This window comes from Talpa europaea (assembly GCF_964194135.1).
Source record: "Talpa europaea genome assembly, chromosome: 7".
Taxonomy (NCBI): Eukaryota; Metazoa; Chordata; class Mammalia; order Eulipotyphla; family Talpidae; genus Talpa; species Talpa europaea.
This window is the reverse complement of record NC_140074.1, coordinates 131,262,453-131,279,370: the sequence shown is the minus strand read 5'-3', so window position 1 is coordinate 131,279,370 and position 16,918 is coordinate 131,262,453. Positions and strand designations below refer to the sequence as shown.

The following is a 16,918-nucleotide window of genomic DNA, read 5'->3' as shown; positions in this document are numbered from 1 at the left end:
ACTTGTTTTCTTCTTTTAAACAGAGTCCCCTCTTGTGTGCGAACAGGCGAAACTCTTGGCCACCTCTAGCGAGGCCCCCTCTCCCAGGACCTCCCAGTCGCTCCGCCCCCTCCGACCCGCCTCTTCCCGTAGGCGGGGCGACGGGCGGCTCGGCCGAGGTCGCGCCACTGCGCAGCCGCGAGAGGGCGGTACCACGGCGCCTGCGACATGGGGGGGCGCGGAGCGGACGCCGGAAGTGGCGGTGGTACGGGTCCCACCGAGGGGTACTCCCCGCCGGCGGCGTCCACCCGAGCGGCGGCGAGAGCCAAGGCCCGAGGCGGTGGGCGTGGCGGCCGCCGGGACCCCGCAGCCTCTGTTCCCTCACCCCGCGGGGCGGCGTCGCGTCGCTCCCCTCCACCGGCTGCCATGAGCGAGCGCCTCCGCCCCAGGTGAGCTGCGGGGACCGCCTCGCCGCCCCGGCCCCTCGCCCGACGCCCCGTCTTGGGGGACGAGGCCGAGGGGGCGCGAGAGGCGGCGGCCGAGTCGGGGGGGCCCCTCGGGGTCGCCCTCGGGGGGTCTGCGGGCCGGGGGAGGAGCGGAGAGGGATGCGCGAGTGTTGGGGTTCCCGGCCTCTGTGGGTCCTGAGGAAGGGCGCGGAGGCGCCGGGGGCGCCCCCCAACCCCTCTGCCCCCCCCCACTTCTCTCCCCCCCACCTCGTCTGCCCCTATTTGGAGCGGAGTCTGGTGGGTCCGGGAAGAGAGACGGTGGCCCCGAGGCTTCCCCGTCCTAAATTTGGGAGGATGGGGGGAGGGGAGGCCTGGCTCGCCGGGGAGGGGGAGCCCCCGGGGCGGGGGGCCGCCGGCTCCCCAAGGTCAGGGGGGAGGCCTGGCTCGGCCCCGCAGCGGGGCAGGGTCGGGCTCGCCGGGGCGTCGCTCCCCGGGCGCTGGGGGACACAGAGGGCAGGAGGCCGACGCCACGGTCGCCTGAACCCCCCGCCGGGTTCTAAACTGCTCGGTTTCCAGCCGTTCGCCCCGGAGGCGGAGATGGGGTGGCGACGCCCCGGCCCGCCCAGCCTGGCCCCCCGGGCCCGGGTCGTCTTCACCTCGGGGTGTTTTTTGAGTGCTTGCTTGACAAGTCCTGGGTGATGGCCGGGCCAAGCTGCCATTTCTTTTTTCTTTTTTTTTTTTTCCCCCTTTTTTTTGCTTTCACCCGTAAGAAGATGGGGGGGGGAGAAAGTTGTAATGGGGTGCCCCAGATGGAAGGAGAGCAGCTTTGCTTCACACTAGGGAAGCCCCTCACTGTGGCGTTTGCAGCGGAAGCCTGTGGCTCCCCAAGGCCAACTCTGGTTTTTCCTGATAGTCTCAGCGAAGCTTCCGTGAATGAAATCGTCTTCCTCGGTGGATTATCCAGGGTCTTGTCCTCCCGTTGCTTGTTTTCCCCGGTTCTGAATGCCATTGACCGTCTGTCCACCAGGACCCTGGTCTGGAGGGGAGTTCAGTTATGGGATTAGGATTTTAGAAACATCCTGAGGTTGTTAGGTCCCATGGTGAAAATCTAGGGTTTCCCAAACATCCGTCTAGGGTTATTGATTGGGGTCATGTAGAGAGTGGGGCAAAGAACAGCCTTGTATTTGGTTGGCAAGAGTCAACCAAATTTCAAGATAGGAAATACCAGATTTTAGTAATGAATTGGGGAAGGATCCTTAGGTAGAGTGAGTCTGGTCTCACTGCCATCTGTTTCCTTCCCTGGTAGTCTCTTGGGGTGGCTCACGTAGCTGAAAAAAATGTATTTCCTACAAATGGATGATCCCTCTTGCCCCGTGCTGTGCACAAGGAGCCTGAATGTCCTTATCTTGGCAGCAGATTCCTTTTATCTAGTGCACAGATGATGTGGACATGGTGATACTAGTAGCTTCCCTTCCCACAGAAGGGGTTGTTAGGTTTGGACAGGGGGAGTCTTACCTGCTGTCCTCTTTATCCCATGCTTCTTGGTATGGGACAGGCCAGGTCTGCAGGTGTGATGGGCACTTTGGCATCTCCTCGTAAGCTCACAAACCGGAATCTGCTCCTCGGGTTTAAGATGAAGGGTTGACCTAAAGTGGTTGTTTTTCAAACTGTTCCTTTGGAAACCGTTTGCTGGGAAAGCCAAAGAGGGGTGGGTGTGGTAAGGAAGCTCTTACTTTAACCAAGATGGATCTTTTATCTCTCTTCTATTGAAGATTTTTTTTTTTTAAGTGGGAAGAAAGGCCACTGCTACTTTCTGAAGAAAACATTGAAAACCCCTAGTCACCATACTGTAGCATTTCATCTCTGCTCAATCTCTCAGAGATGACGAAAGATTGGGGAGAAACGAAATGATGAGAAGTGATGGCATCTGCCATCTTATAAGTAACGTGTTAAACACTAATCTGCGACCAGATGGATGGCTAGGGAGACTATAATCAATTATAGGGTGGCTGCTAAAATGATAATCTGGACTGTGGCATTCATGTCACAAGCTATAATCTGACCTATTGTGCAGGTGGGACTTGCCAGTTATTAACGATTTGTTGAAAGCAGAATGGACTCTGGGAAGAGCCTAGGAAAAGGCGAATGCACAGGCAGCGTGTGCGTTCTTTCTTCAGTTCAGCTGAAGGAGAGGTCCCCCAGTAGGCCAGAGAGGCAGTTCTGGTACCTGGAGAAATCAGCCGATTCTGAGGCAGAAATAGTTCATGTGATTTCCCATAGTTTTATTAAAATCTGCCACACTGGCCATCCTTTTTGATCCTTTTTGTCCTTAGGCACTCATTGCCTTGCAGCCTCTTTGGCATTCTTATTCTTGTCGCAGGAAAGCTGTGTTGCCCATTTTAAATGAGGAATTGCAAAGTTGTGGTCAGGCTCCTAAGTTTGGGTAGAGTGACTCAGCAGCCCAAAGCACAATCAGCTGTTGGCAGGCTGATAAGAGTGGGGGAACCAGCCACACTGCCATTTGGTGAGTTTCACCTTGGGTGTCAACCAGCCCCCCTCAGCCCTTACTCTGGAGCGGCAGCACATCCCCGCCAGCATTCTCTGGCCATTAAGAATGAAAGAAGCTGTCTCTTGGTTCAAATCTATGATACAAGTGCGTATATTTAATCATTTTTAAAAACTTGTATCTAGTTTTTTGACCTCCAAATACTTCAAAATAATGTGCAAATCAGATCTAATCTCTTGGGAGAAAGGTAGGGAGCCAAAAGGAGGATCTTATTTTACAAATAACAGTCTAGGGACAAGGTAGATGGTGTGACCCCTCTCCGGGTTGGCGACTGCTTGATCAGAATGACACATATGTTCCTTCTTGTTCCAAGCCTAAACTGGGATCCATGCTTATAAATAAAATTAGATTGATGCAGAATGCTACTGAGTGCAGGCAGGTGAGCTCAGGGGGATCTTTGAAAGTTTCCCAGTATTTAGACTTCAGCTCAGAATTTAGGATTAAGCACCTGCCACAGTAAACCTCCATACTCAACTATACTCAATCGGGTTTTTTAGAAGGTACTGTGTGTTCCTAATTCAGTACTTTGTCAAAAGCCATTTTTCTCTCCCACTAGCCTTTTGCCTCTTAGCTGTAGAAGTTTGAACCTTTAAGAATTTCCATTATGCGGCTTTGTATTAATTGGCTTCTAGCCAGCACGGTCCGGTAGAATTTTCTGCAGTGATGAGAACCTGCCCTCTCTGTACTGTCCAGCACAGTAGCCACTAGCTGCACGTGGCCATTGAGCTCTGAAATTATGGCTAGTATGATAAGGGAGCTGGATCCTAAGTTTTATTTAATTTTCATTTTAAGTAACCACATGTGGTTGATGGCTGCTGTGATACTTCCATTTAGTTCTCTTTCCTAACTGGGGGTTTGAAGTCCTGACAGCACATGATCCCTGCAGAGAAGACTTACAGATTTTGTCTCTGTTGCACATCTGAGAACATTCGACTGAGAAAGATGTGTGATTTTTCTTTAAACCTGCAAATTTTAAGCAGCTTGTGCTATAATCTCAAACACTCTTGTGAAGTAACTTGCCATAACAATGGGTGGTATGGCCAGAATAATCAAGCTAAAATGTCCAAGACCACCATTTCCCGTGATTATCTAAAAAAGTCACTTAATACTCTAGAGGTCATAGAGCTTTTGTTTGATATGACAGTTGGGAAGAAATCAGAAATGAGAGAAAACCAGAGATTCAAGCTAGCACAAGCTTCTAATGGCATTCGTGTGTAACACCATTTTTATGGGATTTAAGTGTAACTAGGGAAGGGTAGTCACTGCTGCCTTAGGTGTTGTCATCTAGAAGGGAATCAGATGAGGTAAGTTGGAATTGTAATTTCAGGAAATGTAGAAAGAAGGTAACTTTAATTAGGTGGCATTTGAAAGCCAAGTTGTTGAGTCCTGCTCATTTATTCCCAATAGGCTTTAAAATTGTCGTGATTCTTTTTAAAAATTAGTTGCACTAACTTGAGCTCACTTCACTGTTGCTATTTTGTATGTTTACTCCTTGTGCCCAGGAGTGGTGGCTTCCAGCTCTGAGCCTATTGGCATATCCTCACATGATGGGTTGTGTTTTCCCAGCTGTGATGGCCAACTTGCGAGTTGTCATAGTTTACCGTGGTGAGTGATCAGGAGATCAAGCGTTGGATTTTCCCTCCTGTCCTTTATTTTTAGGAAAAGGAGAAGGAACGGCAATGAGGACGACCACCACCTCCCCCCGCAGACCAAAAGGAGCAGCAGAAACCCCGTCTTTCACGACTCCTGGGACACAGAGGTAGGCAGTGTGCTCAGTCTCTGCTGTTTTCATTGCTTGAGTGAAATAACCCCATTTCTTCCCTGTAATTAAAATGATTCGTTGGATAAATAAAACTCATCTTACTTGATGACAGTGCTTTCATCCAACTTTTTTATTGGGGGGGGGTACATCCCCCTTTGAAGAAACTGTGCACCCAGCGAAGGGTGTGTGCATATATATTTAGATATGTGTGCACATTCATCTGTGTATGAGCATGTACAGCTCATGCAGACACACACCTCAGAGTGTATATTTAGTAAAAATCAACTTATTTTCTAATAGCTTTATAAACATAGAAGAAATCAACTTTTTTCCTAATAGTTAGCAAACCATTAATTAATTGTTCTTAAGATAAGCATATTTTGTTGCTTCAATTCATATGTCTTTAAGAGAAACTGTTTGCATTTTGGTAAATATATAGGAAATCCTGTTCTTAATTTTTCATTTATCTTCTAAAAGAGCGCCTAAGGCGCCAGAGTAGAGGGGAGAGGGAGATGCTGGGTAAATAGTTCCTAAAGCTTCGGGTGCTAGAGAGTGTGTTTCTGGGGGAGAAACTTCCCTTGCACTGGAAGGGCTGTGGGGGCGTGGGAGAGAGAAAAGGAAGCTAACTTGAATTAATGCTACTGCTAAGCTACGAACTTAAGGATATTGACTCTTAACAGCTGTCACCCTAGCAGAGAACATCCTTAGTGGCCAAAAATTCCTAAGGCCTTGCCTCCCAATCTCAAGCAGAATTTCAGATTTTGGTTGTGGTTCTTCAACATGTGCATGTTAATTATTTTTGATCCTAGGGTCTGACTCATATCCAGTGTTTTGCAGAAGTCCAGAGTCACTCCTCCGAAGGGGAAAATTCAGTAACTCTCATGAGGGTAATACTCATTCGGGGGCAATTCATGAAAAAGTGCAGATTATATCTTTTCTGTGGAGACTTGAGTTTCTTTCGCTTTTACCCCATTTAAAAAATACCTCTATCATGCTTTTGGGGTTTTTTTTTTGTTTTTTTTTTAACCTCTGTAAGATTAAAAGCAGAGTATTTGAGCTTTTTGTTTAATACGATAATTGGGAAAGCTCATGGTGGAAGAAAACCAAAGATTTAGAGGCTGCCATGAATATCTGATGATAAAAGTAGCAACAGCTGAGTTTCCATTCCTCTTTTAAATTAATGGGATTATTCATTAAGAGTGGGCAGTGATTATTTTCATATTGGCATCGTTTCTTGTTTCTGTAGATAAATCCTGCTATGCATGGATATATTTTTATTTATTAAATTAATTGAAAGGCCTAGGCAATCTAAATCCTGGCATGGACCCCTCACCCCCCACCCCAGTTTTTGAGGTGTATTTGACCTAGTTAGCTTCAGGTGTACACCAGGATGGCTTGATGTTTGTGCACAGTGTAAAATGGTTACCACCAGGAGGAGTCTAAGTAACATGTAGTTACAAACTTTGTTTTCCTTGTGATGAGAACTTTGTGCTGTATCTATAACTTGGATGCCTGAGAACAGGAATAGAAATATTGTCATTAAAAAAATTTCTGATCTCTAGTTTTCAGTGACTCCTTAACTCCTTTTTGTTTAGTTTGTTTTTAACTGCCATTCGTAGAAAATAACCCTCACTCCCTTTCTAAAAAAGCTGGGCATGGGCATCACGAAGAAAACAGTGTAATCTTGGTTCTTGTGTCTTGTTCTTACTTGTCCGAAGAAAATCAGTGGTTAAATCACACAGTAATCACATTCTGAAGGGTGGACTGGATCACCTCTGTTGTATTTTGTGGACAATACAGGTAGTTTTTGTTGTGGTAAGCTGCCCTCAATGGTAGGTCACCCCTGGGTGGCCACAGCCATTTGACCAGACCAGACTTTCAGCCTTGCCCACCCAGCCCCTCGTGGTGCTCCGAAGGAGTGGCCTTCTGTGCTGTGCTTCCCCGCTGGTGACGAGGCCTGGGACAGTTAGGAACCAAGGCAGGGGAAAATCTTTAAAATGGAAAGTTAGGCCTTGAATAATTGAATTGTAGAATTCATCATTTTATTTATAGCACAAAAAAAACAAGTATTGGTTGCTTTTTTACAATTTTGTGTAATGGGAAACAATGAAATCATTTGTTATGAATGGATTATTAATTGTATTAGTTTATATAATAAAAACATTAACAAAAATATTGTGTTTTAATTCTAAAAAAGGGCCAACAAGGTAAATTTCCTTGTGACTAGCTCGATTAAAAGACACTATTTCCTGTGTCTTTCCTGAAATACATAAAATTTACACTTCTTTTTCTTGTAACTTAGAGAACTTTCATTTGGAAGGAATTTGTTTTAATTCTAAGAGATTTTTAAAACTGTTGTTTATAATTAGTTTCCAATAGTTTCCTTTTCTCCTAAATTTAACAAAATTGGCAAGTGCTGGGAAATAAGATGTGAAGTGTTTGATTTATGTTAAACTGTTTGACAAGTAAATCTTAATTATCTGTGAATCTTAATTATCTGGTATATGCCTGTTTTTTTGTACATGGCATGAAGTTAAAGAATGCAGACTTTCCAGATAAGTTATGAAAACAGAAACCTTTAATCTACTTGTGCATTTCTTTCTGTCCTTTGGTAGTATTATCTCCACATTTTAGGTGGAAAAATTGGGGCACAGAAAAATCAAGTCCCTTGCTCTAAGACACAGCTAGTAGGAGGCAGAGATGGTGTGCCCCAGCTCTTAATTGAGGGGCTGCCTGCCCCTCGCACCAAAACCAGGGCAAAGTACTGAGAGGCTTTGCATAATACATCTGGTCAGGTCCTAGAGCTCTCTAGATTCATAGGACCAGAGAAGAATAATTTTCCTGTCTGTCAACTGAAAATATTTTTTCCAAGTAAATGTGAAAGCAATTTTAGAATCTTGCTAGAAAAGATTAAGAAATCAGGGACTAGTGGTTTGTGTTGTGTGTGTGTGTGTGTGTTTTTAAGCAGATTGGTACTTGAATTGAAGACCTTCAGTTTTAACTAAGTGTCGTAGATGTAATGTTTTGTGACTTAGGATATTATTTCTTCAGTTGAGATGTAATACACTGGTATAGGATGAAAACAAATTTTTGTAAAGCTATTCTGGATGAATCATGTTAGTTACTAAGTTAGGTTTGTTCTTCAGTGAGTAAGAAGTGAAACGATTTATCAGTGTGTGTGTCTTCCTGTTGGGTTCTATACAAAGGCAGCGACATCCCCTAATCTGGGACCATTGTTCAGATGCGTAAAAGCTTGCTAAATTTATTTCGGTTTCTTCTTAGGGGCTGGCCTCTTGGCTCTGAATCCTGTGTTGTAGTAGGAAAGAAGCTCTTTGCTTTGGTTTGTAATATCTTTATTTACAAATTGGGTGTTCCATGTAAATCTCGTTTATAAATAGTACTGCTACTTGCTATGTAAGAGCAGTATCTTTGGAAAATACCAAGACCCCAAGATTTTTAAATCACTTAAATTTATGAGGATCATTTTGAACTCACAAGTAGAGCATGAGAAAATGTGGAGATAAAACAGAAGTGACTTACCTGGGACAGCTTGCTGCTGCCTTTTCCTTGTCTCTGCTAAAAGGGTGAAAATTTTGGTGACATAATCTTAAAACCTCAACAGCATTCTGGGAGTGCAGAGGCATGACAAATTAAAAAAATGAACCAGCACCATGAGAATGCATGTGTCACTCACTACATTGAGAAGTCTCTAAACCCTTGGATCAGAATGAAGAATGAACTGAATATTAGGTGATTTTTAAAAATAGTGCAAATTTAAATGACAATGGGAATATTTAGTGTAAATTTTTTTAAAGGTATCTTAAGGCTTTTGAGTTTTGCCCATTCTCCTCTTTAACCTGTCCTGTGGGAGCAGGTGCATCCTGAGAGACAGAACTGCTATGGCGGACTCCGTTTTGGGTAAAACAGTTAGGGTTGTGTGTTGCAATTAACCTCTAAAAAGGTTCATTAAAAATGGAGGAACAGTCTTTCAAAAGTTAGTATGAGCTGTTTTGTCGGTGTTGAGAACTTTGCTCACAGTTTAAGCCCTTGAAATGTTTGTGTTATGTCCTATCAGCTCACTGTACCCCTGGGTGCTGCAAGTCGTTGCAGACTGAGTGTGAGGTGTGTCATAAGGAGGAGCAAGACATGTGTGTGTTTTTCTACAGGTGGCAGTTTTGGGTGTTTTTTTTTTTTCTTCTTCTTCTTTTTTTTGGCCTGTTGAAAATTTTTTATTTTAAAGATTTATTTATTTATACAAGCACTGGGTACAGTGAGAAGCACGGGAAGGTGAGAAAATTCACCAGAGCCAGAGTGGGAAACAGAACAGGCAGACTGATGAAATACACTGCTGAGGGGAGCAGTGGGCGCGGCAGGAGAGGTCTGTTGTGCCATGTGGGACCCTCGCCGACAGCCGGGGATCGAACCAGCGCTGCAGAGGCTGCAGGCAGCTTCGCAGCCCAGCGCTCAACCCCTGCGCCTCCAGGGGAGGCCCTGGCCTGTTGAAATTTAAACAAAATGAAGGAGAGAAAAAAGAATATTTTAGTTGGGAAGCTACTTGCAACCTGTTACGCAGTCCAGCTTCCTCTTAGGGAAACTAAGGCACAGAATGGAGATGCCTTTTTGTCCCTGACACACAAAATGGGCCACCTGCATTTTCTCAGTGGCCTTAAGTAGCCCACCACCATCATTTGGAATCTTATGCTCGCTCACTGCTGTTAGTAGACCTGGGCCTCTCTGAAGTGACTGGCACTTTGGAAGCGCAGGTCTACACAGTAGCTGCTGTGAGGCTGGGGCCACCTCTTGCATGGAGTCCACATTCTGCATTGGCTTGAACTTGATCACCAGCAGGGATGGAGTGTCTGCAGTGAGTGAGATTTCTTTTTTCTTTTGAGGCACACATCAATTAAAGGCACCACGGAATGGGGAAGTAGAGGTTAAGAGGAAAGCTAGGCCTTGAAAGAAAATAAAATAAGCTATTGATTTGCTTTCTAATTAACAAGTGAAAGCATACACCTCTAGGTAGCAGATACACACTTAGTAGCTAGTTCTGTTTTTATGAAATAGACTCAGCGATTGATATTTCTGCCTGGGCTTTTAAATGTTATTAGCAGAGTAGTCTTGTTGCCTTTCGACCGTGGGTATTCATGGGCTGCCCCTTCCACTGACTTCATACCCTGCAAATTAAAATCAAGGGACCAAGCAGTCTTTGCCTCTGGTGTACCATGTGAACCCTGTGGACGAGGGCCCTGGGTCCTTCTTGCTGTCCTCTGCTTCACAATTTCTGTACAAGTTCCCTTGCTGCCGAGGAGAGTGAAGCGTCCCTCTGCCTTTCTTCATCTACTGTCCTTTCTCTCGGGGCTCCTGAAAGCTCCTGGTCTTCCTCCGCAGTCTTCCTCCGCAGTAGTTCTTTCCCCCGGCCCAGTAAGTTCTCTTTTCCCTTCCTGACTAATTTCCTTTCTGCCTGATTTCTGCCTTGCTTACTGTGTACTTTCTCCTTTTGCTCTTTCCACCACTGCCTTGCCTCCTCCCATCCTGGCTTCCTCCTTGAGTCAGCTAGAACTTTCCTCCACGCTCACCAGTGATCTTCCATTCAGCAAACATGCACCAAGCAGCCACTGTTTGCCAAACATTGACTTGAGGGCTCAGTCAGCCTGGGTGTCTCCTTCATCTCCTCTGGGATGTGACGTATCCGCCCCTTTATTACTTTTCCACAGTCCTCCTGCAGGCCTGCTCCCCTCTGGATGTCTCAGAGACCTTCCCCAGCGGCCCCTGCTCCAGTCCTCTTCCTGTACTCACCCAGCATCCTCACTCCGCAGCACAGCTCTCAGCATGCCTTACATGCTCGGACCCGGGGCCCGGAATAGTCTAGCCGTCATGTCTCTTGTGCATTTTCTCTCACTAACTTCCTGGACTGGATCCAACCCCACACTATTAACTTTTCCTCCCCAAGACATTCTGCCAATTTTGATCTTCCTGTTTTCCCAGTTTGTCACACCCTGCTTATTAAAATCCTTCATCCTTCTAGGCCCAGTTCAGATACCATTCACATCATGGAGTCGCTCCCAGTTTTCTCCATTGGCATTTGCTGCTGGGTTCCTGTCACTGGGGTGGCTGGGCGCTGTCCTCACCCATGGCCACCCTGGTATTGCCACCGTACTTGTGATTAAGCTCAGTTAATGCCTATTGAATGATCACACAGCCCCAGTGAAATGCCTCCGCACACACAGCAGCCACACACACACATTTGGATGGTGCTTGGATGGCAGAACAACCTGTCTCCTTGAGCCAGGTTCTCCCCGGGTGGGGGCGGGGGCGCTGCCTGGCACACACGTTTTTTGAGTTGCCCCCAGGAGATTCCAAAATAGAGTGCACTGTCAGAGTTCCCTTCTGGGTCTAGCCAGGCCACACATGTGCAGTTACCCAGAGGCACGGTAGGATTTATTAGCCTGCACTAACCTTGAGCCTTCTCTTTTCACACAGACTCACACAGGCCTTCACCACAGCAATCTTAGGAGTCACCTTTGTGTATTGTTTAGAGCGCTGCTTTTCACAGAATCACCATACATGTAACTTTATTTTGCTCGTGTTACACGGATCTGTGGAGGGATTTGTCTTGCCAATACCTGGTTCAGATGTTAGCACTAAGCCTAAACTGAAAACTTAACGAATGAACTTTGTAACTTTAATTTGAATAGCCTGTCCCATGAGTAGTCTCTAGGGAATAGGATTCCAGTTTGAAGAGTTTTGGGACTCTTGATTCTCTTCTGGCAGACATATGCTGTCTTTTGAAGAACAGGTGTAAACCAGGTGGATACTTGGGGACTGGCTTAGGGGTTGTAATTACTGAGATCACGTGCTGCCCAGTGGCAATTCCGTCTGAAAAGCTCCCCTGTGTGGGGGAAAGGAAACTTTTTTCCTGTCTCAGGGGTTTTGGCTTTATAGGCAAAATGATTTACTTCTGTGTTCTATCTTGAGGCACTGATAAAAATTTAAAATTTGATTTTATGCCTTCAGGGTTTGAAGTTAACAGTCTTTCCTCCTTTATTCCATAAATTTGACCCTTTGGTGGCTGACAGTTCCAGGACCAATTACAGTTCAAACTTTTTTGACTTGCCCAGAGAAATGGTTTTATTTTGTGACCCAGTACACACCAAATTTATTTGTGAGTAATCAAAAAGCCTCATAAAACAATTACCCTTTCCCGTTTCACATACTTCTCCTGTGCTGGCTGCTGCCCACCAAGTGGGTTTTGCCCTTGGTTTGGAGACCCTCAGCCTCCTGACAGTGAGAAGACTGGACTGGTCTGAACTGGCAGGAAACAGGAACCAGAATGACTTTGAAAGAGAGGTACCGCCCTGCCCTTGATGACAGTGTTATATACGTAATGTTTTATGTGGCTATTAAAATAACACATAGAGTGCATTCACTGGCTTCTTATAGGCTAAAGTTAAAATGTAGCGTTGGCCTGTTCAATGCCAGCAAATACACTGAGCAGTTGCAGATGTTTTTAAACTAGTTTTAAGGGAAGCCAAGCAGTCTTCTGATAGCTTACCGACAGTATTAATGTGTATTTTTAAAGTCTCAGTCTTTAAGTTAGTAGTAACTGAGGACCCATTTTGTAGTAGCGTTTTGTTGTTGCCCATAGAAATTGGGCAACGTGGGGGTTTCCTTGTTAGACCATGTAACGTGTGCAGCCAGCGACATACAGTGTCTGGTTATCTATTTTGTAGTATCATCCAGTAAGCCGCCGTTTGAAAAGCACCAATTCTAAACAAATTTGAAACAACAAAATATTCCCTTTGCAGTGCACAGAAGCAAAAATGCGGTTTCCCCTTCATGTGACTGTCCTTCCTTCCTACGTCATTACAGGATTTTTAAATTGCATATGTTCAAATTTGAATTTTCTGTGAATATTTTTAACTAAAACACTTGAATCATTTGAGCACTTTTCCCAGGCTTTAAAATGCAAGAAAAGAGCAGGCTTTACTCTAAACTCTTCATTCAGTCCCACCCAGCTTTTGTAAAAGTCCACACTAGAATTTTTCTCTTGGAATGAAGAAAACTGACATTCAACAGGTCAGGACTTCAAGCTCAACTTCAGATCTTTGGCAAATACATACATACTTATGTAAATACATACATATCTGGGGCTTTGTTTCCTCATAGGCATAAAACAAAAGAGATAGTAACATTTACCTTACAAAAATTTTGATGAGTTTTTCAAATGGTAATGGTTATAATTTGTGGGACGGCTTTTATGTTACCTTATTTACTCTGTACAACAAACAGAACTGTGATTTTTTTTTTTCCTTACAGCAATGTAGGTTTTCAAAAAACTTTTTCTTATATAAGATACAATTTACATAAGATTTTATAGCTCTATACTCTTCACTTACATGGGGATTGATAACTGTATATCCCAGCAAGCAACACCCTGGTCCAAGGTAAGTGACATATAGAATCTGTGATTTTAATGAACTCGAGCTAATTGCTGAGCTGGAGATTTGAACCTGGGCAGTCAGTGGCCACACTCCTGACCCTGCTGCCTACCTCAGCTGCTTTTCAGTTTAACCCTGGAGTTCAGGAACAGAAAGCTTGGTTTTAAACTGGGCATGTCATGTGGTAGCATTCTTTGGTTCCCTTAACAGGTTATTTTTTTCCTTCAAAAGAAATATTGGTTGAAGAAGTTATAGAAGATAAAGATATTTTTAAAACGTAGAAGGTCCAAATTCTATTTGGGTGTACGTATAAATACACACACATGCTGAAGAAAAACATCTTTAAAACCAGCTGATGTATCATACATACTGTTTTGAAACTTGTGAAAAAAGATAAGGACCTTTTTCTTTTTTGGTATACATACATATTTATCATTGTTTGCAGCTGGATAGAATTTTACTTTTATGGATTATGTTTTATTTTTTGTACTTTTTATAGATGTATTATTTAACTAACTTCCCTATTGTTAGACATTTAGGTTGTTTACCCATTTTTAGCTATTATAAACAAGCCACCCTAAACGTTTTTATACATGTCTCTACAAAGTTGAGTTATAAGGCTTTAAAAATGTATTAGAAATCACAGCTATATATGTCCCCACGCCCGTAATTTTCCAGTTATTGTACAGAAATCTTTTCCAGCCTGTTTAGTTTAAATAACTTTTTGCTGAATAGTATATACCTTTGCAATTTAGTATAAAATAAGCATATTCTATAGACATGGAAAATTTGACTTATTAGAAACTGATTCTAGTTCTTGCCTTAATTTTCAGACAGTACCGGTAACGAAAAACAGTAAAGAAAACAGACTAAGAGGAAACAGAGTGCTCTGCGCGGTGGGTTTCCAATCTAGTGTAGTGACCTGCTTGCTGAATACTCATCCCCTCCCTGCCTGCCGCCGACCAGAGGCAGTTCTGGCAGGTCACACTGTAGGTCAGGAGAGGTTTTTATGGAAAGCAGTCTTTTTTTAAATTGGCTTTGACCTCTTAAGTCTGTAAGTAAGTTTAATTGCCACTGCTGCTTGATCCTGCCATCTGACTTTATTCAGCCCATTAGAATGCCTTCATGATTTTTTTTTTCTGGTTAGAAAAATAGATGGGTCATCTACTAAATGGGCAGTGGGATATGTGACCTGCGAAGTGGTTCCCAAGGAGCTTAGGCCCATGGTGCTTCTTGGAGTAAGTTTTAACAGTGGGTACTTTCTATGAATATTGCGTTCTTTGCTGTTTCAGCTATGTTATATATGTACAGAGTTAGGTATCATTTTTGATCAGAATATGCAAATGAATTTTTTAAAATCCAGTATCTACCTGGAAACTTGGTTTATAGATTTGTATAGTGACAATATCTAACCACATGGCAGAAAAGTTATACTAAAGGGCAGGAAAAAATATGCAACTATAGTTCCTCCATTCTAACGTAACTGGTTACTTTCTTTCCACTCTTTTTCCCTCATGTGTAGATTTTAGTTAGCTGTAAACAACCATTTCAAAAACCACTGTCTTTGTCTAAGGAAATGTAAATCTGGATTTATCAAAAGGCTTAAAAAAAAATAATTACATGCCAGATCATTATTAGTAAATGGTCTCCTGCATTGATTCTTTCCAGGACAATATTGTGTTGAGATGTAAATAGGAGAGATAGCTAATAAAGTTATTGGGGTTGTCATTTTTAGAAAAGCAATGTTAAAATTATAAAATAATTTGAAATGGATCCCTATTGGCCTCCCTTCTGAGAATCCTGACACTGTGAGGAGGATTTCTGAGTAATCTGATATTAGGGATCGCTGACTAGCTTCTTCAAGGTAACTAAGCCCTGTTAATTATGTTTAAAAAATTATGCATGCACATACACTTAGCAAGCAGCAGAAATGCTAATACAACTTTATTAGGAGTAGGAGTATTTTTCAGGGTATGGGCCCTGCATTCAGAGAACACCATTTTGTATCAAATATGAGAACCAAGATACTGTCACAGCTTCTTATTTTATTTTTTTACTATTCTTTCTTTATTGATGCTTGTAAGAACTGGGGTCTAGGCCTGAGGTGTGGGGGAAGGAGGATTCACCAGAGACAGAGTGGGGGGCAGAACAGGTGGATCTACTGAAATATATTGCTGAGGGGAGCCGTGGGTGAGAAAGGAGAGGTCTCCTGCGCTATGTGGGTTTGCTCCATGTCAGGATCAAACTCCTGCGCTGTGGCTGGCGATAGATAGCTTGATAGTGCTGAGACTTTAACCCCCGCGCCACCAGGGAGGCCCTATATTTTTATTTTAACTTGTGCCCGGAACCCACTTTATTATGACTATACCCTTTTTATACCCCATACCAACAACTGGCACTTTTCCTTGGAGACTGAGAACTTCCTTCTGTGGTTATTGAAAATTATTGGAACGATATTAGATGTTATAAAAGCAGATAGAGAAAATGGGTAAGGAATTAAGATGGAGTTGGAAGGGTTTGCAGTCAGAAGCCTGTCTTGAGTCGGCCTCTGCCACTTCCCAGGAATGTGTGGTGGGATAGTCTCCCCCCTTGCCTTGGCTGGTTGAGAGGATAGAAAGAAATAGCATAGATGATACCTGGTTGATGCTGGTATTCCTCAACCCGGGTAGGAGACAGTCTTTAAAAGTGTATTGCAAATGAAACTACAGTAAAACTGCTTCATCATGACCCTGTTTTCTTTTTCTCCCAGTCGTCAAGCAGCGACAGTGGCGGGAGCAGCAGCAGCAGCAGCAGCAGCATCAACAGCCCGGACAGGGCCAGTGGGCCAGAAAGCAGCTTAAACCAGATTGTCGCCGCATCCAGCCCCAACACCCCTCAACCCGTGCCCGAGCAGTCTGCACTATGCCAAGGCCCTTACTTCCACATCAACCAGACCCTGAAGGAGGCCCACTTTCATAGCCTACAGCACCGAGGACGGCCTCCAACATGACACGCTGGCAGCTTCTTGCCTTCTGTGAAGGGACAGCGCTGTGCAGATTTGATACTTCAACTTACAATGTTTTAAAAAATTGCACAAAAAAAATGCCTGTTGGCTTTTCAGTCTATATTTGAAATAACAGGTTAACAGGCAGTTGTTTACTTGTGGTTTTGCTGCACTATTGCAATTTCAAAGGGGCTTTGAAGCAATTTTTTATAGGATTCTTTTAAGGGTGGGTATCAAATCCATGTCAAGGTAATGGTAAGAGGAAATCTCATCTGTGTGTTGAATTCATAGTTTGTCCAATCCAGATTGATTTTCGAATCTGTCAATTAGAAATTCTACTTTATGTAAAAGGGCCTTTTAAAAATGCGGGATCTTCAATTTTTTAAAATTCAATAAACTAGTAAAGAGTATCTAGTTTCCATGAAAAAACATAAGTTTTTTTCCAAAATATAGAAAGCTTGATTCAGTCTTGCACTGAAATTAACTGCCATACTACCTCTTAGTATGTAGACATCTGTTGCAAGTCCTCGCTCTGTGACAGGGAACAGTCAGACCCACGCCGGACTGTGCAAGTGAAGCACCTTCCCTAATAACCGCCTTCGCTCTGTCACGTACGTGTATTTCCAGAGAGAATGTCTTTCAGACTCTTGTGTGCCACATAACCTGTGCTATGTCGTTCCTCCAGAGCCTACATCTCAGACTCGGGAGACAGTGCTGAGTTACAGAAGTCCAGAATTACCCAGT

At 43.8% G+C, this 16,918-nt stretch overlaps 1 protein-coding gene across 3 annotated transcripts; it reads left to right on the top strand.

Moving 5' to 3' along the window:
* Window positions 1-207: 207 nt before the first annotated feature.
* On the top strand, window positions 208-16,180 carry VCF1 (VCP nuclear cofactor family member 1; the record flags this gene model as incomplete). Of its 3 annotated transcripts, XM_084236517.1 has the most annotated exons (4): window positions 208-428; window positions 4,651-4,750; window positions 14,025-14,087; window positions 15,941-16,180. In XM_084236517.1, the coding sequence occupies 4 exons, from the start codon at window positions 208-210 to the stop codon at window positions 16,178-16,180; spliced, it is 624 nt and encodes a 207-aa protein (XP_084092643.1). The 3 variants fall into 3 exon arrangements, with proteins under 3 accessions (XP_084092643.1, XP_084092644.1, XP_084092645.1); XM_084236518.1 differs by lacking the exon at window positions 14,025-14,087; XM_084236519.1 differs by lacking the exons at window positions 4,651-4,750; window positions 14,025-14,087 and having other exon boundaries at window positions 15,941-16,031.
* Between the last annotated feature and the right edge of the window lie 738 nt (window positions 16,181-16,918).